Source organism: Brachycentrus maculatus, unplaced genomic scaffold (assembly GCF_059751285.1).
Source record: "Brachycentrus maculatus isolate JH-2025_06_01 unplaced genomic scaffold, ASM5975128v1 h1tg000285l, whole genome shotgun sequence".
NCBI classification, from domain to species: Eukaryota; Metazoa; Arthropoda; class Insecta; order Trichoptera; family Brachycentridae; genus Brachycentrus; species Brachycentrus maculatus.
The window spans coordinates 1,371,396-1,394,810 of NW_028281036.1; the positions used below are offsets into that span (position 1 = coordinate 1,371,396).

Consider the following 23,415-nt stretch of genomic DNA (forward strand, 5'->3'; position numbering starts at 1 on the left):
TATAGTGGTATATCTGAAGAAGAAAAAAGTTAATTTTTTAGGCTCATGCAGGGGGCATGTAGGCATTTTAGCATCTTTTTCTTCTTCTTCTTCTTCTTTTCCATGTTCGCTCCCTAGGTGGAGCATATGGCCAACACGAGTCGTCTCCAAGTCACTCTGTCCGCGCCATCTCCTTGGCTTTCTCCCAGGTCAGTTCGGCGTCTCGAAGTTCCGCTGAGTATAGTCGGTGAATGGTCGTCAGCGGCCTTCCGGGGCGCCGGAATCCTCGGGGTTGGAAGAAGAGACATGAGGGGTTGATGCCCTCAGGTGGCATTCTAAGGACATGTCCCAACCATGTCCACCTTCTTCTCTTCAGGACTTCCAGTATGAGGGGCTGTTGAGTTCTTCTCCTCACGTCGTCATTCCTGACGAAGTCATACCACTTTATGCTAGTTTCCAAACTTGCTAGTTTCTTGCTTTGAGCTTTGGTGAGGTGCCACGACTCACATCCGTACAGCAACACTGTTAGGATGCAGGCGTTAAAGAGACGACACTTGGTTTTTGTCGAGTAAAGCAGTGAGTCCCAGACATTGCGCATTTTATTGAATATAGCTCCTGCCGTTCCGAGCCGTACATTCAGTTCCTTCTGGACACTACCATCCTCCACCATGAGTGTTCCAAGGTATCTGAAGGTGTCGACTCGAACGAGCGCTCGTCCCTCACAAGTAAGATGTTGATCTCGGTCCAGACAGGCTGAGTTGCACATGACATTGGTCTTTTTGGCATTCACTCTTAGGCCTAACCGAGCGGAGTTTATTTGGAGGGAGTCAATTATATCTTGCAGGGCTCCGATCGATGTATCTATTAGAACTGCATCGTCCGCATATTCTAAATCGCATAATTTATGAGCAGGACTCACTGCAATTCCTCGATCCGGTGGGATTGAAATTCGTAGGATGAAGTCAAACATGATGATGATATATCTTTTTTTTAAATTGATTTCTCACGAATCCCCTTTCCTATATAGTAGAAATGACCTTCAACTTGAGCACCTTCACTTACGTAATTGTATTTCTTCGAATGTTTTCCACTCCTGTATCCGTTATATACAGTTTTTAAAAAAATATATTTTTAGTACAATTCTTACATTACTAATATTTAGTATAATCTTTCATTATTTAGTACAATGCTGTTTTTTGATGCGCAAATTCTAATAAATTATGAATAAAATAAAATAATAATTACATTTCAAATATGTTATCCGATGTTCCTCAAAAATAAAGATACGCTTTTCAGAAAATTGTTCTGTACAATGAGAAAAAGGCGAAACTTCTCAAGGGTAGGTACTAAATATTTTCTTTAATATGTTGAACAGCCATATAAATTTTGATTTAAAAAGTGAGGTTAAATCTTGTCTTCAAATTTTGACAGTTCGGCTTGCACCTGTGTATTAATTTATCGCTAAAGTATATTTCTTAACCCATCATAATGGCTAAAACTGTAGATCTTGAACTCCGGAAAGCATTTGTTCAACTTCAGGCGAAAATGGTGGAAACGAGCCAGAAAATCCAGCTTATTGACGCCCAAATGCAGGGACTTAACAGAGTACGAATGCACGTTGAAATTACACAGCAAGAGATCAACTCCTTGAAACCATCTACCAAGACTTACGAATCCGTCGGCAGAATGTTTGTTCTAACTGACCTACCCGAAGTCAAGGCCAATTTGAAAACGAGACAAACAGTGGCAGAGAAAAAAATTACTGATTTGGAGAACAGCAAAACTTATCTGGAACGCAACCTCAAAGAAAGCGAAGACAATCTCAGAGAAATGGTCCAACTCCGAAAAGATCAGCCTACATAATATCTATTTATATAAATTATTCGATATTACCATGCTCATAACTTTATTTATGCTTTAGCTTTCTAATATTTGTTTTTTTTTATACAAACATAATAAGCAAAAACATGCCACTAGTTTTTTTTTTATTATTGAAAAAAATTGCCTGTTCGATTATTTTACAGAAATAATACTGAAATATATTTATTTTACTAAATATCCGAGTAGCGGTCACAACCTTGCAAAAACCATCTGTTTAAATGTTTATAATATAATAAAAGTGTAGTGTGAAATAATGGTTAAAACCACATAGTTATCTCACTCGACAATCTTCTACTTGCATTTCTCTAAATATGTGGGATTTCTTCCCACATATTTAGTTTTTATTTAACTTCTCACTGTCTGCCCAAAAAATTTAATAATGTTTTACCATTCTGTAATAACATACTTTTAGTATCTACTTATGTACATCTAATTTTTCAAATAAAATATAATAAACACATGAATTATTTTGTCAATGACCTATTTCCATAGACTAACTGGTAATTTGTAGAAATCTTTCATAAATGTGTTTTTTTCTAGCAAATTCAGACTAAATCTGTTAAGTATTCAAAAAGTATTTGTGTTGTATGATGTGAACAAATATTTCAATTCAATACTATTTTCAACCCTTAGCAGCTCATCTAAAAAAAGTAATCAAGTTGTAGGAGTGGGGGTCGAACCGAGAGCCTCCTTGATACTCAAAGGTAAACAGCAGTATGTAGATGTACATCGTCATACTTTACATTACCTGTTTGATAAATAGACGGATAGTAATTGTACTTGTTCATATTGTAATTGTACATCGATATGAAGAAGAAAAAACAGTTAATATTGACAACAAAAGTAGATTATTACATAGTAATTTCACAATGGAAGCTTGAGAAAGGCAAAAGAAACATGAAGAGTCGCGAAGGAGAGTGACAAAAAGAATGTATTGAAGGATTTTTATGAGTTTATGAATAGTTCGAAATGTTACAGGCATTTTTTAAAGGTTATAAGGCGATGTGTCAGGTTGTGGTCACGTGGTTAGTGTCATGGACTAAAGATATGATCCAACGACATAGTCGCCATAGGGGGAAAAAACTGGCCGCAAGCAGCAACCAACCGGAAGAAATGAAAAGAAGGGGAAGAGGCCTATATCCAGGAGTGGAGGTCAGAGGGCTCATGAAGAAGAAGAATCTATTTATAGGGTGTTATTCTTACATAATACTAACTCAAAGTTGTTTGCCATATAAACAAATCAGAGATTATGCGGTACACAGATGCAACGCATGCAAAATCTACATCCTGTGTCAGCCACACTGAACGTATGGATCTAGATCCATACGTTCTACCACACAACTAGTTGTGTGGTAGAGCCCATAGTATGGCAGGCACAGATCGTGCCGGATGCCTTCCTATCATAGGTCGCGTACTACAATCTGGGTTGCACACCACAATCCGGACAGAATATAGCAGGCACAGCCAAAACACTACAAATATTATTTTGGTTTTTATTTCGGTATAATATTTGAATTGAATGAAATTATAATATTTCACAATATTGATGTTTCATTAAATTATAAACTGGAACGCAACTAAACTGAACTGAACAGAATTGGAAATGCAAGGAAACTCCAGACGCTTTCATGGAGTTGAAAAGTGGACTAGGATCTAGTAAACCTTTTAATATTATGTACTTATCATGCACCGACATTCTTGAGACAACAAAAGATCACAGAATTCATATAACTTGAAAAGTAAAAGAAGAGTAAAATAATAAAAAAAATTCAAATAATTTCAAATCAGATTTATTTTGTACAAACAATAACGGTACCCTATGCACCACCTGGGTGACGATAGGAGTTAAAGAAAAAGAAATTGTATTTATTTAGATGTTTCTTGGATGAGCATTATCCACCTCCTATGTATAATTGTATATAATTCATATAAAGGGTAGATGAGTTGTTTATGCTCATTTGTAATGAGATATAACGTTTTGTCAGTATCATATAAAAAAAAACCTTTTTATCAAAAAAGTGATTACCCATTATTTTATTATTATTGATAATGCAAGGACTAGTGATTTCTACAGAATTTATTTAATAGCGTACCTAATTTGGGGGTGCTGATTACAAATGTGAAGATATTTTTTGCCTACCACATCTAAACAGCTCCCGAGTAAATATAAAAAAATCAGGGGTTCGCAATATGGCCAAATGTGTGAAGTACGAACCGTAAAGATCTATCTATGCAGTCCTACATTTATATACATTCAACATGCTGCTTTTTATTTAACAGTCACCACGAATCCGAGAGCTAGATTTAAATGTACACTACATATTTCAACATGAGGGGAGAGTCTCATACAAACGAAATTACCATTTTACTAAAAAAAAAACCAGATGTAATAGTCAAAAGCCAAGTATGCCAATCAATTGAGAGTGGTTGATCAAATAAATATTAACCTACCTATGCACTACGATTCTACAGACATTATAAATTTAAACGATATATGTATATCCACAACGTTTTGAGTGTGTCGAAATACTTGTTCACAAATATGGGTTTCTTCACTTAGGAGTTATTTTACATTTTAACATTGTGAACTCAATCACGGAATGTCATGAGATGGATCATATATAACTATGGCTTCCATAAATTTGAGTAGTGTGGTTGCCAATCATGGGTAGAATGGTGAATGTTACTTATGTGTAAATGTATCACTTAACCAGCCTATGATAACTATAAGATTCATTAATTGATACCTCCAACGTCCCAAGGATCCAACTCAAAAATTTGGAATTAGATTCACATACGGTGTTTGAAAATGATGCGGAATGCATCGGTACACGAGTCACAGTAGATTTGAAGAAATAGTGGTATTTACAAAGTAAAACTTAAATTAAAAATGGATAACTATAAATAAGCCCTGTAAATGCCCAGACTTTCATATTCTTCTTTGTCTAAAAGTTAAGATGTCAAAAAAAATGTATATCCAATTATTTTTCTCATACTGAATATCACCTAACAACACTCATGACACTTTCCCAATCGAATTGTCCTCGTTTCCCCAAGTCTTGGAGTGGAATGATATGCCCGACGGGACTATTCCCTTTGTCAGGCGTAAGCGCATCGATTAATGTCCTAAACGTAGCGTAAGACTTAAGAGTGGACGCATCACCAATCACGATAAGTTTGTGTTTGGCTCTCGTGATCGCCACTGTCAGACGCCGGTGGTCATTTAGAATTTCATTCTCCTGCAAAAAGAAATTAAATATAAGTAAAACTCTTAAGATAGGTTTAACGATTAGGTATCATGGCCAATACAAATTTACTAATTTATTTCAGTTAAATCGAGAAATTCAAATACTGACATTTCTTCTCGTTACCCTTATCCACACATCTTATCTTACCCAATGGCAAATAGAGCACTGAATAATATCAACAAAGTGTTGTCTTGAATGTTGACTACATGTACGTAAGAGAAGCAATTACCATGCTTCAGGTACCAAACCAGGGTGATATTAAATAAATATTCTTTCTTCTAACCCTTATCAGCACCCCAATGGTGCATAGGGCACTGCATCATATGGCAGCAGTGTAATCTCGATTGTTAAATACATGAAGGAAAGGTGATCAGCCTTCCGCTTCAGGTACCAGTCCAGGGTCATATTAAATAAATATTAGACTGAAAAATCACTAATATTTATTTTGACCCTCTCGGGAACCGAACCCGGGACCTCCAGCATGGTAGCCTAGCGCGCTAACCACTACACTACGGAGGCGGACAAGATACATTATCGTTTTTTTAGACGCTTGACTGCGAAACTGGCATCATGGGTTCGATTCCTGCCACTTGCAAAATGAATTCAAGAAAGATTCATTTTCAATTGGTCTGGGAGTTTGTGATTTTTTTTTCACATTTACCATCCCTATACATACTATCCTACCTGCAGACAAGCCTCTAAAAGGTAGAAACTTTGCGGGTTATCCCTTTTTTTAAAAATCTATAAAATTTTTATTCATATACATTCGTTTTATGAAAATGGTCGATTAAGGGAATGAATAAGTTTTATGAATGAATTATTTACTTACAGTAGACCTTTGCATATCATTGTTTTGTTGATTTTTACTCCTTGAACAGGAGTAAATAATAACACTTTTATCCCTTCCTTGGTACTGGTCTACCGTGTTGACTTCAATATCTCCATACTGATTGTTCTCCTTCTCATTTTCCAGGCACAATTTCTTCAAAAGGGCTACTTGGTCTCTGTATGGAGCTATCACACCAATGTCCTTGTTTAAAATCCCCATCTTAAAAAAAACAATTTAAATATTATTAATTATAAATACATATTGATATTCATTATATTATCAAGATTTTTTTTTGAAGTGCATCTTTTTTAGCCGTGGCAGAGCAAATTGTCCTGGACGAAAAAGTAAAACCCTTCCCCTTCTCTGAATTCAATGGGCAGTTGAAAGGAAATAGTGGGAGACTCATTTTTTTACTCTCTCCGTCGCATGATTCAAAGACAGTCTACATACATGCGCCACGAGTACTGTGTTAATACGTAGCATAGGGAACCAGTAGACGCTTGCATATTATACTGTAAATTAGCTGAACACGTTTTAATATTTATTAGTCGACAATTTGCATTGTGTGACAAGTGAAAAAGAAAAAGGACAAGTACAGAAACGCGAGTCTTTATCAACGTAGCATTCTCTTATTATTTACAAAATTTGTAGTCTAAATTATTTGTTTCACACTTCAGTTGTCATAAATTCATAATATCTTTCTTAAAGTATGAAAAAATGAAAATTGATTGATAAAATAAATATCTCATTCATATTCCAGGGTGATATTAACACATTTCGGATTGTTTTTTTTTTTTTTGCGTCTGCTACATTGCAATTGTGTACATATAGTTAAGACCTAAACAAAGAGATTGGTACATAATATTCATATGAAAACATTGAATATGTAATTCCTTCTTTTCAAAATTTTAAAAGAGGCCGGCGCAGAAGGTAGAAATATCTTTCTTGTCCGAAGTGTGTTAAAAAAATATTAGAGCCAAAAATCGCTAATTAATTATTATTTAATAAATAATATCGCTAATTATATTGACCCGTCTGGGAATTGAATCCAGGAACTCCGGTACAGTAGCACAATGCACTAACGACTACACTATGGAGGCGGAGTTGTATTAGTACAGGAGATTAGTACTAGCATACAAACACAACATAAAATCAAAACAATATAATTTTGGATTAAAATCTAAATGTTTTTTTTTACCAAAAGAAGAGTGTTGATGATGTTCATGACTAGAGCGGCTTCGTAGATATTGGAACACTTGTCCATTTTGCAGTGGCCATCTGTGTTATACTTGGTACACATATCCTGAGTGTTGCCAGTATCCAGAAAGATAATAGAGTCATCCAAAGACTTGGATACGCACTGCTTTAACCACGCATTTGTCGGTTCACTAACGCTCAACACCTGAAAGATAAAGATTTGATGCATTTTCTGACAAATGTATTCAGTGAAAATTTTACAAGATCTATTTCAACATCATATAAAAGAAAATAATAATAATTGTAATCTAATACAACTGTTATTCAAAGTCTTAAGTATGTCCAAACAGCCGCGGGCACAAAATAAGAGCCATATCTGAAATATGAGCGATATCTACTAACGCATTTTACTCCTAAATATATGAAGATAAATAGAATGTTTTTGTCATGCTATTGGAATACGCTGTATCCATCAATATTCAGCTGTCAAATGTTACCCACTTTCATTAAAAACAAAACAAAATACTGTTCACGGTCCAAAGTTAAATAAATACATATAATCAAGACCTCTCATTGGCCCTGTAAATGCGTAGAGTTTTATATTCTTTAAATAAATTTATGCAAACAATCACTAGACATTTGGTACTACATTTATAACACATAAATTTGCAAAGAAATGAGGGATAATGTACCTCTTTATCAGCATTGATAGTATCAAGTTCTATGTTGGAATTGGCAGCCTTCAATTCTCCTTTGTAAGTGAGGATATTAGCTAATTCCATGATGGGTTTGTTCATCCGATACTGCAGGCAGAGAGAAAAGGTCGAACGGGAGTTGTCCAAGCGCCTAAACAAGCTCTCATCAAAACCTAAAGCCCTGAAAGCAAGAAATTGCAAATATTTATTTGATTAATATTCATTGATAAACTAACAGCTAGGTGACGCAGATAGTTATGTGCAGGCATTGATGATAATGAGACTAGGAGCAGAAACAACTCCGATAGGCCTGGAACCTTTAGAAGCCTAGAACTCGGATTATAGGCACTAAATACAAAGTAAACTACTCTGGCAAAAAACACAACAAACGTGTGGGTCTGTATTACCCAAGGACACTTGTGAAAGACACTTGGCCAAATCTGAGGATGTGAGGGGGCTCTCCTATGACTTAGTGACCAAAGACTTTGAAATAGAGGGTGTGATCTACCTTGAGGATCCGTCACAATAGAGCTATACAGATTGCAGTGACATCAAGAGTCTTGACAGGCACTTACCCCCAATCAGAATAAGAACTTGTGCAAGGTTGGCCTCAAACCTCGAGTTTTGTCTTAGAATAGATTGAATATGCCATATTATAGAGAATGTGATTTTTTTTATAGAAATAAAACTGTAAAAATATTGTTAATTTGGAATAAGCACAATTCAATTCAAAATCAATAATTTTCCAGTTTATATAAACTGATGTTGTGATGTTTTAAAAGGATTTTATATTTTTTATTGCAAAATAACAAAAGCAATAAATAAAAACAGATAATCTATATTAATTGTTTTTATAAATGATGTTTTCGTAAAAATTTCTTTCTATGCCCTTTTCATATACATAATTATAATTGGAATTCAAGTCAAAATACTTTATGGATATATTTTTTACCTAAAGTACATTCAGGAAAAAAATCACTAGCTTAGACCAAGATTTTATATTTTGTGAATAATGGAAAAATTAGATGTGTATTTTTGTCTCAAAGATGCAGCCTCCAATCACAGATTTCCATACTACGTTAGACACAATAATGAAATGCAAACACTTGCTTGGCACTGTTGCTTCTCACTATAGGAGGTAGTTGGTCAGGGTCCCCGACCAGGATGAATTTGTGGGCTGCAAACAGTGGCCGAAGAACAGAACATTGAAGAACCTAAAAAAATAATTAAAGGTTGATAGAATATTTCACTTAAAATGTAAATTATGAATAAATGTAAATTATGAATAATTATGAATATATATGAAAAAAAAGGCTTACCTGTGTGCTTTCATCCACAATGCAGATATCAAATGTTTTCTTGGTGAAAAGCGAATGTCCAGAACCCAAGCATGTTACCCCGACTACAGACTAAAATTGTAAAAAAAAAACACACTTAATATTTAGAATAATGAACAAGTTTTAATTAAGAGATTCCTTTGAATTATTTTGTAGTATTGTTTTATGTTTTGTCATTTTATGGAAATACATGGAGGGACAATAGAATAGACAGACTTCATGAGGGTTCATTGTTTTGTTTACGTATCATATTACATAACACAGAAGTTTAAATACTCGTCTAACATTTTTAAATTTAAGAAAGAAATATTTTTTTACAGTTTACTTTATTATTTTTTACATTCAAGTGATTTGTTTAATAGTTAAAATTAACCATTTCAAATGAATCCAATATACTTACAGCCTTAGAGTAGACCTGATTAAGCTCTTCAGGGGTATGGCAGTCCTTTGTAAGGGTTATTTCGCAGTACGGCTGCAGTTGGGGATGGACTCTGCTGGAAGAGCCCAGACGAAGCATGCTCACCCCACTCGGTAAGAGTCTGGAAATATTAAACGTAAAATGTGCTTTGAGCATGTGTCCAGTCAACAACGATCCATTTGCATTGAATCTGTTGGGGAACGCACTGCAGAAAACTACAAAATGCATATTTTTAAAGTTGGCACAAGCTACCATCTCTATTGGACAAGTTACAGATGCGCAGTGCTATGTAGCAGATACTCGGCTTAAAACAGTTCCTCATAACTCTGGGAATGGTAAGACAATTTTCCAGATATATATTATATGTAGATGTGTGTGTTTTATACCTCACAAGGACGTTGTCGACAGCAGAATGAGTCTGGCTGGTGATTAGAACTGATTTTCCAAGGCTTACAAGCACTTCCACAAGTGCCACTATAGTTTGTGTTTTACCTAGAAACAAAAATACGAATACAGGAGCTGAAATTGGGGCTCAAAAGAAGGGAAAGATAAAAATGTTGACAAATCCATATTGTGCCACAAAATCAAAATTTCCAGGATGCCACAAAATCAATTTTTTTTTGTTGTTGCTCAAGTTACTCTATTGTCATGCAGATATATATTCTGTTTAAGATTAACGTATCAATCATATCATAAACAGCACAAAAAAATACTTTTCTTGAAAATTATTAAAACAGTTATCTATAATATGAAGAATATTCCTATGGCTCAAACTGAATCAGTAGGGTTCAAATAGTCGAGAGAAATTGAGATTTGAGATCTTATTAGCTCGAATGTTTTAAAGGATGAATTTTATACTATGTAGAATCTTACCAGTGCCAGGCATTCCACGTATGAGAATATAATTCTTAGTAGCTAAAGCTTTGAGTACGGCTCTTTGTTGAACAGGATTCAATCTTTGAAGAATTTCTTTTCCCTTTTCATATACCTTTCTAGAGATCTTCTCTTCAAAAGTGGCGTCCTGTTTGTCTATCACAATACTGAAAAAATATTACTAATTTTAAAAATTGTGAAGCATTAATTCATTTTAGTTTAAAAAAAGTAATAAATAAATAAAAAAAGTAATACATAAATAAAAAAAAACTATGTTTTTAATATTAAAACATTCATCTTTTTTAAAAATCTATAAGCAAAGTAAGAACAAACAAACTGTTTTTTGGAAAAAATGGATATACAGCGCCAGCTCACTAATCTGAACATAAATTGTGCAGTAGTTCAAGTGTTTTGAGAAAAAAAGGAAATTACGATTTATGAAAATTTTCTTTATTTTAGATTTTTATTTAGGTACTACGTGAATAATTTAAAAATGTAACAGTTTTTTTTTTATTTTAGCCTGAAAAAATCAGATATTTTCTTTTGAACCAACAAACTTAACTAGTGTTCAAGGGTTGAATCACACATTCGTCCAAAAACCATCAATTCCTCAGTGTTTTACATGATTTCTTCAGCCCAGTTGATGGCTGTGTTGAAAGCTTTTATGGCTTCAGGAGGAATTTTTAAAACTGGCCTCAACTGCTTGCCGACATTAGAGTCGCAAAATTATTCAGATTACGGAACATTCACATTAGCGAGCTGGCACTGCATATCTTTTCATTCAAGCGTAAATGCGAAGATACCTTCTCAAGTTAGCTGATATCACCGTGTCGTCCATTAGTATTCCCAGATTCGTCAAGTTGTAGATCACAAAAGATTGAGATTCATACAAATCTAAACAATATACTGCGGAAGGAGCATTCCTTTTAGACAGATCTCTGAAATTTACATAAACATATTATGGTTGGAAGTAGTCATATTTAAAATACAGCTATTGAAATGAATTTATAATAAGATCATTTAAGAGTTTTTTTTCTTAATTATTTTATTACTTATTATCAAATCATGTGAATATATATCACTCACTCCTTTCAACAACGTCAAACATCAAAAATCGTCAATTTTCAGTTGTGCATGTTTTCGGAATGCCCAGAAAATGCACTATATCCCAGCAAAAACGGCATATTTTTAACTTAATATTTACCCACTACAGGGCAGTGTTATTTCTGCATTTTGAAGAAAAGGTATTGTTTAACTATTTTTTTAAATATCCTAAATATTTTTCAAATGGAGAAAAAACCTTCATGTTTTACCAAAAAAGATTAGTTGCACAGTAAAAAGTTAAATAAATGGCTTGATATTTATTTTTAATACATTTTATAATATTCTTAAATTTTAAAAACGATCTCATGAAAAATCAAGTTTTTTGATATGTGACGTTGTTGAAAGGAGTGAGCGATATGTAAATCACATACATGTTTTAATCTGAGAATTTAAATTTACAAATAAAATGTTGAACAAAAGTTTTTTTTTTTTTATTTGATAAAAAAAACAAATTGTACGAACTGATAGACAAATATAATTTTACAACACAGCATAAAAAGGGTAATTTGTTAAAATATTATACATACACAATAAAAAAAAATAGAGATGTAACTTCTGTAATTCAGAAGGTATTTGTGGTACATCAGACATTTTGAACAATATTTTTGAAAAAGATCTTTAAAAGGCAGAAATCATTCGTAAATAAAAACTAGAATAATTATTTTGTACATATAAACGTTTGATGCAAGATCGTTTTTGGTCCAAGAAACAAATGATGCAATGAATTTGCAGGAATTTGTGTATTGCGTACATATATTTGAATAAATGAATTCATACCGATCAAGAAGTAAGGTAACAAGATGGCAGTCTATATGTGTGATGGTACCGAGGGCTATGGCCACCTTGCTTTTAGTACTGACGACCATGTATTCACCGGCTTGCAGAAGTGATTGCTGGAGGTCTTCAAACTGGTTTCCATCTACGACACAAATTATCAATTCTTCAGTATATATATTATCATAAAAAATTGTCAGACAAAATATTGAATTAAGGAAAATTTAGTAAAAAAGTAGTGTTATTAATATTATTTGATTCAACATTGTTGGAATCAACAAGCTTTTACTAACTAACTAACCATCACGCCGCTTCCCCGCAGGGGTAGGCAGAGAGAATAGAGCGCCACACCACTCTGTCCTTGCAAACATTCTTCGCCTCTTCCACGGTCATGCATCTCCTCATACATACCCGCCGATTGTTACGACTCCTAACCTGACCACTTTCAAGTATTTGGCATACCTGATCGTGCCATGTTTTTCTCGGTCTTCCTCTGCTTCTTTTCCCGCTAACATTCGCCTCATAAATTTGTTTTACCGTTCTTTCCTCACTCATTCGTTCTACATGTCCAAACCATCTCAACACACCTTTCTTAATTTTATCGATAATGCTTATCTCAGCTTTGCATTCTTTCCTTATTTCACTATTCGCACATCTATCATACATCGTTTTGTTACACATTCTTCTGAGAGATCGCATTTCGACTGCATTCAGTCTACTTTCATCCTTCTTTTGCCAACTCCATGTTTCACTTCCATACATTAGAGTTGGAACCAGGACTCCGTTGTGCACTGCCAGTTTAGCTTCCGCTGATAGGTTTTTATTTGCTATAACTGATTTCAGTGCACCGTTCACTTTGTTCCCAGCATTCACTCTCCTTTCTATATCTTTATCAATCTTTCCATCCCTAGAAAACATACTACCCAAATACACGAAATCATCTACCTGTTCCAGAATCTCTCCGTTTACCAATATTTCACATTCAGATCTGCATTCTTCTCTTTCAAAAACCATAATCTTAGATTTGCTAACATTCATCAATAAGTCACTTTCCTTGCACACATTATACACTTTTGTCACCAACGCCTGCAGGTCTTCTCTGCTATCGGCAAGAAGAAAACAACAAGCTTTTGCTGTGCATATATATGTCCGTCTCCGTTGTGTAGTGGTCAGCACGCTCGGCTACCATTCTGGAGGACCCGAGTTCGATTCCCAGGGGAGGTAAGAATAAATATGAGTGATTTTTTCACTGTAATATTTATTCAATATTACCCTGGACTGGTACTTGAAGCGGAGGGCTGATCACCTTTCCTTCATGTATAAACGATCAAGATAACACTGCGTTTATATGACGCAGTGCCCTATGCACCATTGGAGTGCGGATAAGGGTCTTATTATTATTATTATATATATTTACCTTTAGTTTTTCTACGTAGTGAATGCTCAAAACGATCACCAAGAGGAGTTGGTACTGACTCGATAACCATGTTTACGAGACATTTTCCTCTCTTTTCTCTGGAAAAATAACAGAAAAATATTATTTATGTGTGTGGGTATGCGTGAGCCCATATTTTCATGTTTTCGTGTGTCCATGTGTGCGTGTGTACGTGTTTGCATGTGTTTGTTTATAGTTATCTCAACAGAGGATATTTGAAGAAAAAAATAAAGTCCTTAGAATATTTCGAATTATTATGAAAGTTTCCATTGATCTACACATTATGGAATATCTGTGCCTATTACCTTAATTATTTAAACTTATAAATATTGTCAGTTTGTAGTGAGTGAAATAATTTTAAAAGATTTTGCGTGCATAAAGGTTTTCTCAGTTGGTTTGAAGATTGCCATGTTTGTTTCTTAGAATTTAGTTTACCTTTCATTAGGTGGAACTGTCCATATATCCTTGAGGGGACTCAACACCAAGCGATCTGCCTCTTCCAAGGCGAGCAGAGCAGTCCAGTGCAGCAGGTATTTCTGATGAGCTGCAGTCAGGTGCCCTAACGCTTGGTGCTGTAATTTCATCAAAGGATGCTTTTCCGATAGGCTTTCCTTACTATGACTAAAATAAATCAAATAAAAACACTAAGATAAAACGGGTAATTTAAGAACTTTTATATTTCAGTCATAGGTAAACACCTAAACTTGGAGAAATTGATGAAAGATATTATGTTTGTTAAAACATTATGAAATTAAAGGTTAAATTCTATTAAGTGGCCAATGCTTTTCATCTAATGCAGTACACTACCCAACAACAATGGATCCGCAGTACACCTTAATTATATGTAGAGAAATTGGATTTATCATTGATAGCTGTAGCGGTGTTGCCAACTTTAGCTATATCTGCATAAGTTTATAGGAAATACAATAAAAATGTACCTACTTCAAATGTATGGAGCAGAGCGTGAGATATGGACACTTTCCGCATGCGCTGTGATGGTTTATTGGTTCTGGCAATACCATTACCGGCAAGTCACCAGAGCCGGACTCCTCCATATTATCCTCCATGAAATATTTCTCAAGATCCATAGACAAAAAGTCATTCTCGTCATTGCCAGCTATAGGTTTGACATTTTCAGCACCAACTTCGTTTATGGTAGGACTGTTTTGTTTGATTGACTCTACAGATTTATGTGCCTTCTTTTGTCCCTGCCCCCACTTAGCGAGGTATCCCGCTAGCTCATTTCTCAATAATATGAGATCGCGTTTTTCAGAATGTCCTGCAGATATTTCGTGCATACTAATAGATTCCCTGTGAGACCATAAGAACATGTAATTATTATTATATTATTTAAGACCTACAAAAAATACTGATCACATTCGTTATTAGTCTATCCAACATCCACTATGTAAGGGCAACATCCACTCAAAAGCAGTAGACAAGAATCTCAGTGAGTGGTTATATATTAATTGATATTAGTAATGTTAGTAAATAACCACTCACCGACTACTTCTGTCTACCGGTTTCGAGACGTACCCGTCTCTTCGTCAGGACATACACTACAATTTAACAATCATGCGAACAACACTACACCACACCCACTTAGTACTTTTAGTACTTAGTTGTTAGTCCCACCATGCTTTTGGGAAACGTTTCCCAAAAGCATGGTGGGACTAACAACTCGCTCTGCATGTTTTGCATGTGTAGTGATAGTGTATGTGAATAGTACTAAGTGGGTGTGGTGTAGTGTTGTTCGCATGATTGTTAAATTGTAGTGTATGTCCTGACGAAGAGACGGGTACGTCTCGAAACCGGTAGACAGAAGTAGTCGGTGAGTGGTTATTTACTAACATTACTAATATCAATTAAAATGTTTGACCACAAAGTAAATGCTTTGAATATAAATAATAGGTTATGTATTAGGTCGGGAAAAGTATATCCAGACGGGAAGAGTAATTTTACCTTCTGCGCCAGCCTCATTTCAAAGGCAGAAAAAAAAGAATTATTCAATGTGAATATTGTGTGCCGATCTCTTTATTGAGGTCTTAACTATATGTACATAATTATCTAATGTCGCCAGCGGTCCGCAGGCGTAAAAAATACCCGTCTGAAATGTGTTAACATAACAAATATTTTGTTCAAATATCTGACTACAAAGTAAATGTTTAAAATATTAATAAAATAATATTTAGAGGATTATTATTACAAACAACTCACCGTAGATAAAGAAGCAGTCCCGCATCATGGGGTTGTATGGCAGTTCCGAGGTTAGCCATCATCATTGTGTAAAGGATCACCTGACCACGGTGTTCTGCCGATACGGTCGCTCGACCAGTCTTCAACTCCAGGGGCATCAACCTTTGCACTACAATTAAGCACAACCATGTATATTTTTACTGTGTTGAATAAATTGAACAGGTATTTTTAATGTGCACATTTGGTGAGATAAGAAGATTGATTATTTGTTTAAATTGAAATAATTATATGATTATTGGTCTGACGACATATTCACTGTGGGGGGGTAAAAACTGGCTGCAAGCAGCAACCGACCGGAGGAAATGAAAAGAAGGGGAAGAGGCCTATGTCCGGCAGTGGAAGACAGAGAACTCATGAAGAAGAAGAAGATATGATTATTATTATTATTAATAAAGAAAATACGGAACATTAACAAACTGTTACAATCCAATACCAAGCGTTTCATTAGTAGCAATAGGGTGTTTATGATGAGAAATATATAACTTTTTTTAAAATTATTTTTTCATCATGCACATATCGTAGTCATACAGGAGAAAGTGACCAAGTGTATTTTTTACAAAAACGTGATTATTGACTAATTCATATCTTACTAGCTTAATATAGTCCTGAAAAAATCCAAAAGCGATTTTAATCTTGGAATTATAATATATTGACTTCTTAAAAATGACTTACTGCATTGATGTTTATTTTGTTGCCAAGCAAAAGTGACTTAAATGGCCCTCCTGAACATTTTACCTTTTGTAGTTGGTCACATTCTCCTGTACGACTACGATATTAACAATTTTTAATTTATAACAATGTATTTTCACTGGGCCTTCACGTGCCGAGAGCATATTTAACAATACTTGTTTATCAAGTTATTCGTTACTTATTTATCTATCATGAGTCATGTAATCATGGATGACAAGGCCAATGATACCATCAACTTCTAATCTACCTGCCTCTGGTATCCAATTATAATTAGCTCTTTTATACATACATATTTTCAACTTTAAATGATTTAAAAAAATGTGATTGGCGAGAATCAAACCCGCGATGCTAGTCACCATTAGGTGTTTACCCAACTGTTAATTTTTGCAACACCAAGCAGGTACCTTTCTTATCATACTTGTCATGTATCGTCACCTCCATAGTAACATCGATCTTTCCCTTCACTCCGATGTGAGGTGACCAGATGTTTTCTTCTATGTCGACTATTCTCTCTATCGTCCCGTCCCATTCCGTCTTCTCTGGAGGAGGTCTCTAGAAAATCAAAATAAAAATTAAGAAAATATGAAACACTCCCAACTTTTGTATTGATTACTAACCAGTTCCCCGTTTAGCCCGAGTGGGACTCAGGCAAGGAGTTTGCATTGTAATGATGAGCCTGAGTGCTGCTCGGGAAAATCGTATAAAAGTGGAGCTTTGTTGGGGTATAATCTCTTAAAGTCTCTTTAAGAGGTTAGAATAAGCTCGTCGACTATCAACCAGTTCCCAGTGTAGCCCGAGTGTGACTGGAGCAAGGAGTTTGCATTGTAATGATGAAGCCGAGCGCTGTTTGAGAAAACGGTATTCCGACTTCTCGGTATTAATTTGCCTGAGCCAAATACATATATGTATTTGTTTTTATTGACTGACCCGAGCGGTATTCAGGCAATTTTGTTTGGAATTGTTGGTGACAATTTCTTATACCAGCGAATTTTCTCACCAAAATTCGACTGTAAAGTGGTTAAATAACCATTGACTGAATATTTAGAAGATTACCATAGAATTGCTTACATTAACATTCACATAACAGAAAATGATTAGTACAGTACATAAAATTCATCAGCTGAGATGATGCAAAACTACTGTAGTCATTATCCCACACTACTCTTCGTATTTAGCAGTTTGCACATTTGCCTTTCTCATGCATGATCCCAAGATTTATCAACAATGAGGTCAACCAGGTTTAGCATCAGACATTTCGGGCCTAATATTTGTAATATGATGGTATTTAAATCTCAAAATTTCAATATCCCATGATAAAAAAAAAATACCTATTGGGTTGGTAATAAGTATTAACTTACCTTGTTCAAATACCCCACATTCTTATTTTTTTGGTTTCCAGTCTTGACTACATATTTTTCTATGAATCTAGCAATTTGCGGTGTGAACGTCATCATTTCATCAATGGCGTCACCGTTTGACATGCCGGCCGCATAGAGCATGTAAACGCATTCCTGACTCTTAAGCATGGATCGACATTCGGCTTTTATTTCTTCAAGTGTAATCAGATTCTTAGACAGTGCAACTTGGAATAGCTCGTGTACAAGGGAACCAATAACCATCTAAAATAAAATAAAGAAATATGTGATTATAAAAAATCTTGAAATTTTGTTAACCTTTTAAACACCTTTGGAAAAAAATACCTGACTGAAGAAAAATGTGCAATAACTCGTAAGGTAGATATTGTCAAGAGCTAGTTTATATTAAAGTAACGTATACATAGACAGTTCAAGGGGTTAAGTATGATAATAAATGTCCAGTGGATCTTCCGAGTTACGAACTTAATTACTTTTCTCGCTTCTTGTTATGAAGCTGTTCCAGATATTCTGTGGTAATATCTTTCAAATTTATTTGTGAAGTAGGTGACATAATCCTGTCCATAACATAATATTTTGTATGCACACGGGAACATTTTTTTGTCATGATTTTTTTTGTAACTCAAATTGTCTATAATAACAGACATTTGTAATTCAAAATTCAGTATGTTAAAAACGATGTAAATTAATTATAAAATAAATTTTTTGATGAAATATCATTTACTTCCTTAAAATAAATTTCGCTTTGTTTGATTATAATACATATTAAGGAATTTATATTTAAGAATTTATTGAGGCTATATGTATTATTTATTTTATGTAAACCCAAAACACAAATGCATGTATGTGTTTACAATTGTGAACACGCACGTAGGCATACATTGCTCGTTTGTAAAAACAACATCACAGCTCAAAATGTATGATGTTTTTTAGAAGAAGCATTTGAAGTGCTATAGCTACAAATGCATCTCCCAAAAAGTTTTAGGAATATTACACAATAATGCATAGCTGTTAAAAAACTCATTTTTATATTTAATTTTGGAGGATATATAAAACTAACGATAGAAAAATATCTTGAAAGGGACCTGCATAATCAGTCAATCAGCTGTTGATTTAATAATGTAAATCAAAACAATAAGGAGGGATTCACTCACAGCCCTGTTGCCACCATCGACTCCTTTAAACCTGTCCTGCAAAACAGCCTTTCTTCGACAGAAAAGTGATCCCACCACAGCGGTACCCGAGACCAGGAGATCAGGCTGCTCCACCAGCAGACCTTCGGAGCTGCTGATCACAAATCCTGAAGGCCCTCGAGAAGCAAGAACAGAGACGATATCGCCCGGGTTTACTGTAGATTCTAACCTGTGATTATTGGGGAAAAGATAACAATATAATAACAACTTTATTTTGATGAGAAATTGTTTCACAACACAACCCCTCAAGTTCTGAATGGGAGTGTCATGAAATTTTACTCTTGAAAAACTGTATGTTTAATTGCATAGGTCAGTCATTAAACTTGATACTTCATGTTAAACGTAAAGAGCTAAAAAAAACTGATGAAAAATATTAATTTGCCAAATTTCAAAATACCAATGTCGCTCACTCCTTTCAAGAACGTCATAAATCAAAAAAACCTGATTTTTCAGGAGAACGTTTTTAAAGTTTAAAAATATAATAGAATGTATTTAAAATAAATATCAAGCCACTTATTGAATTTTTTACTGTGCAACAGGTCTGTTTAGGTAAAACCTGAAAGTTTTTTCTCCATTTGAAAAATATATAGTATATTTAAAAAAATAATTAAACAATACCTTTTCTTCAAAATGCAAAAATAAGACTTTCTGCCCTATAGCGGGTAAATATTAAGTTAGAAATATGCATCTTTTGCTTGGATATAGTACATTTTCTGGGCATTCCGAAAACATGCACAACTGAAAATTGACAATTTTTTATTTATGACGTTCTTGAAAGGAGTGAGCGATATGTATTCTAAAAGTGGTCGTGTACTGACTTTGTATATTTGAGAGCACACCCTTAATAGATAATAAACGTACCAATAGCCTTCTAATATACAATCCGCTTTTTGTTCACTGCCTGTTGACTTCAGTGAAACAATTTTCCTGGCGGGACTTTCCATTGAAACTGATATTACCGTGCACCTTTGCCATTGAGTCAAATCAAGGTCACCATTTTGGAATGCATTTTCTTCCTGAAATTACACTAAATTATACAACCATATATCCTAATTCCAAACAGCCTTGCAAATTATTATCAGTAAAAAATAATAAATACTCAGTAATTTCTACGTAACTGAAAAAAAAGTTTTGTGAACATACAAGCAACAGTGATTTTCAAGTGCATATTTCAAATGGACTTAATAGTCCATATGGATTGATTGGACTCAACTGCCTAAAATGGAACAATATCAAAATATTTTCTTAACTTATTGATATCTCTCTGTTGATTATAAACAAATTAAATGTTAACATATAAATATAAATAATTTAAGATTAACAAATTCGTTATCATAATAATGAAAAATATATACAAACACATAAAATGTATATTTAAATAAATTATGTAATTAATTTAAGTACGAAATTCCCTTTATTAATTTATTTATCTTCGTCTTACATTACATTCACCATACACTTTTTTATTTAGATTTACAGCGGTATTTAATGTTACTTGATTTGCAAGGTTGATTTGCTTACTTTTGAATTTCTGGTTGGCAAAAAAAATATGTATTTATTGTATTATGAAAATTACTTACATAATAAAAAAAATTGCAAAAAGAACACAAAATTTTTTGAAAAATACTAATTTTATTACCATAATATTATTTTTAAATTCCATAAAAAATTTACAACATGAAACAAATAAAAAACTACTCACATTTTCTTCATCCTCCCATTTGTCGTCAATAAAACTATCCAAGTCATCAAGATAATATTCACATTCTTCCGTTATTACTTTTGAAACTGCAGCATTTTCATTTGCGATAATCTTCAAACCATCTTTGTAGCATTCTTTTTCATCAGTCTTTTGTTTATTTACTAAATTTGAAACATTTTCAGATCTCGGTATTTGACTAGTTAATCTTTTAATTTCTTTACCTGGCAATACATCTTGCGAATTTAATTTTAGTTCTGATCTCGAACAGTTTTGCTTTTTCTCTTTAAAAGAAAGTTTAGTTTTTTTCGATGGTGATTCAAAATCGTCTGGTACGCATTGGTCATCACTTTTGTAATGTTTACCCTTAATTAATATTAAATTAGAAACTTTGTTATTTATTGCAGAGAATTGCTTTCTTTCGTCATTATTTTTCTTGGAAAACCTTTTATCTATGTCAATATCAAGCTTTTCTGGTGACAATTTCCTTTTGCTGTCAGATAAATCAGTAGTTGCAATATTACAATCAGTTTCTGAATAATTTTTTGATACAGCATCCTTATCAGCATTAACAGCATTATCAGAAAAAGCTGTACTTGATGAAGAGTCAATATCAATTTTATTGCTTGAGGATATTTTTTTCTCTGGATTCAAAGGACTTTTTTGCTTTTCTTTGGGTTTAGAAAAGAAAGAAGATATCATCGGTTGAGATTTGGGTATATTCTTTAACTGAAAAAGCAAAATTTTATATCAATCTAGGTTTTGCAATAAAATACAAATCGTCTCTGTTGTATCTCTCAAACTGAAGAATAACTATACATTTGCTTTTATATCCAACTCCATTTATGTAATTTTGACAAAAGTTTATTTAGAATGATTAAAAACTCAACAAAGCTATAAGAGGGTATTGGGACATTGAGAATGTAATTATAATAATTAGCTAACATGGAAAAAATAGTAATTGATGCCAAAAGAAATAAAATATTATAGGGTACATTTCAAAACAATAAATGCTGTTAATAACTGTCTCAAAATAACTAAAAAAAAAAGTAGTATGTATTCTTACAAACTTGTTGACATAAAAGGTAAGTTTACTTGTGTTACTTTTCAAGAGATGGTTCATGGAAACACATTAATTAAATATTGTAAACAATTGCTTTTACGTTACTCAACTAAGAACTGAACTAAAAATCTCATCATGTATGGTGGGCGAGAGTGCTTAGCAATAAATTAAGGCATAATACTGTGCATTATAAATTATTTAACATTGCACTATGGCTTACCTTTAGAGAAGTAGACTTCTTCATTTTAAAATGAAAACATAAAACACATAAACGCACGCAAAGAAAAATATTATAACAATTCAATTGGATATTTTATTTCTTCGTGAAAACAAAAACATCACCAGGTATACCTAATATTATAAAAACAGAGTCGTTTAAACATGGAAGTCAATTGAATATATTTGAAATACTAACAATTCGCGCAAAATGTCTAAATATTTCGATATTTAAAATATTTTGACAAGCGAAGCGGGAAAATTTGACATTTCAGTCATTTGACACATAAAAATAAAATGCCGCGAAAACGTACCGAAGTATTTTTTAAATATAGTATGTTATGCAGTAGGATACTTATTTTTGTATCCATATAATTCAAAAACGTAGGAACTTACTTTAACGTTATTGTATAGACGAGAAGAAAGGAATATAATTGTCTATGCAGGGGGCATTCTGTTGCCGCGAATTATAATTTTGACGTTTTGTTTGACGTTTTCGCTATCACTTTTGATCACGTTTGTTATTCTTGTTTTGAAAACAGTATTTTTTCATTATTTGTTTAAATTAACAGCCGTATTGTGCATTATTGTTACCAACCTTGATATTTTTAATGATTAGATGAATGCGCAGTTTAATGTAAAAGTTACAGATGTAGCTTTTGGCATATTGAACAAGATTGCATCAAAATATCAGGAAAATCAAATTCGTAGGTGGCCTTATAACTGTACAAATAGTATGTACTAGAGTTCAAAGGAGTTGAAAATCATTGTTTTTAATTTTTCAGTAACAGATGAAGACATCCTAACCATACATTCCGTATTCGGCAGCGTTTTTGAGCGATCTACAGAAATTTTGGAGAAATCGAATGCCGTAACGTTTTATATCTTAGACGATGGTGTCAGAACAATAGCCCAAGTAAAAGGCCACTCTGATAAAGTATACAAATTAATTCCAGAGATAAACTTTTGTCCGTGTCCCGCATTTCATTTTCAAGTTTTGAAGTCAAACGCAGAACTTACTTGTAAACATGTAATGGCCGCATGGTTAGCCAGATTGACTAACAAGTTTGTGGAGCAAAAAATTACGCAGGCGCAGTATTCTTCCATAGTCTGCTCTATTTACATGCTGGACGTCAATCAAGAGTAAAAACTTAT

General features: G+C 33.7%; 3 protein-coding genes across 3 annotated transcripts; 2 read left to right on the top strand and 1 right to left on the bottom strand.

Annotated features, from left to right (window-relative positions):
- The first annotated feature begins 1,379 nt into the window (after positions 1-1,379).
- Positions 1,380-2,340, top strand: Pfdn1 (prefoldin subunit 1). Its single transcript, XM_088267160.1, has one exon. It carries the CDS (start codon positions 1,468-1,470, stop codon positions 1,840-1,842), a length of 375 nt encoding a protein of 124 aa, XP_088123286.1. The 5' UTR covers positions 1,380-1,467; the 3' UTR covers positions 1,843-2,340.
- A 1,294-nt stretch (positions 2,341-3,634) lies between these two features.
- On the bottom strand, positions 3,635-22,544 carry Dna2 (DNA replication helicase/nuclease 2). Its single transcript, XM_088267158.1, has 21 exons — positions 22,265-22,544; positions 20,985-21,710; positions 20,144-20,298; positions 19,244-19,451; positions 18,075-18,335; positions 17,121-17,268; positions 15,988-16,135; positions 14,713-15,081; positions 14,206-14,391; positions 13,753-13,850; positions 12,339-12,480; positions 11,261-11,395; positions 10,458-10,624; positions 9,971-10,076; positions 9,567-9,705; positions 9,149-9,238; positions 8,940-9,043; positions 7,827-8,010; positions 7,136-7,339; positions 5,938-6,156; positions 3,635-5,099 (listed from the first exon to the last, which is right to left on the bottom strand). Exons 1-21 carry the CDS (start codon positions 22,286-22,288, stop codon positions 4,863-4,865), a joined length of 4,050 nt encoding a protein of 1,349 aa, XP_088123284.1. The 5' UTR covers positions 22,289-22,544; the 3' UTR covers positions 3,635-4,862.
- Positions 22,545-22,745: 201 nt separating this feature from the next.
- Positions 22,746-23,407, top strand: LOC148305137 (zinc finger SWIM domain-containing protein 7-like). Its single transcript, XM_088267162.1, has 2 exons — positions 22,746-22,967; positions 23,046-23,407. The coding sequence occupies exons 1-2, from the start codon at positions 22,880-22,882 to the stop codon at positions 23,405-23,407; spliced, it is 450 nt and encodes a 149-aa protein (XP_088123288.1). The 5' UTR covers positions 22,746-22,879.
- The last annotated feature ends 8 nt before the right edge of the window (positions 23,408-23,415 follow it).

Coding starts and splice junctions, on each gene's coding strand:
- Pfdn1 (XM_088267160.1), top strand. CDS start 1,468: ATGGCTAAAACTGTAGATCTTGAACTCCGGAAAGCATTTGTTCAACTT.
- Dna2 (XM_088267158.1), bottom strand. CDS start 22,288: ATGAAGAAGTCTACTTCTCTAAAG. Junction 16,136..17,120: donor TGACAAGTATGATAAGAAAG/GTACCTGCTTGG, acceptor GCTTAATTGTAG/TGCAAAGGTTGATGCCCCTG. Junction 9,239..9,566: donor ATCAGGTCTACTCTAAGGCT/GTAAGTATATTG, acceptor TTACAATTTTAG/TCTGTAGTCGGGGTAACATG.
- LOC148305137 (XM_088267162.1), top strand. CDS start 22,880: ATGAATGCGCAGTTTAATGTAAAAGTTACAGATGTAGCTTTTGGCATA. Junction 22,968..23,045: donor ATATCAGGAAAATCAAATTC/GTAGGTGGCCTT, acceptor TTAATTTTTCAG/TAACAGATGAAGACATCCTA.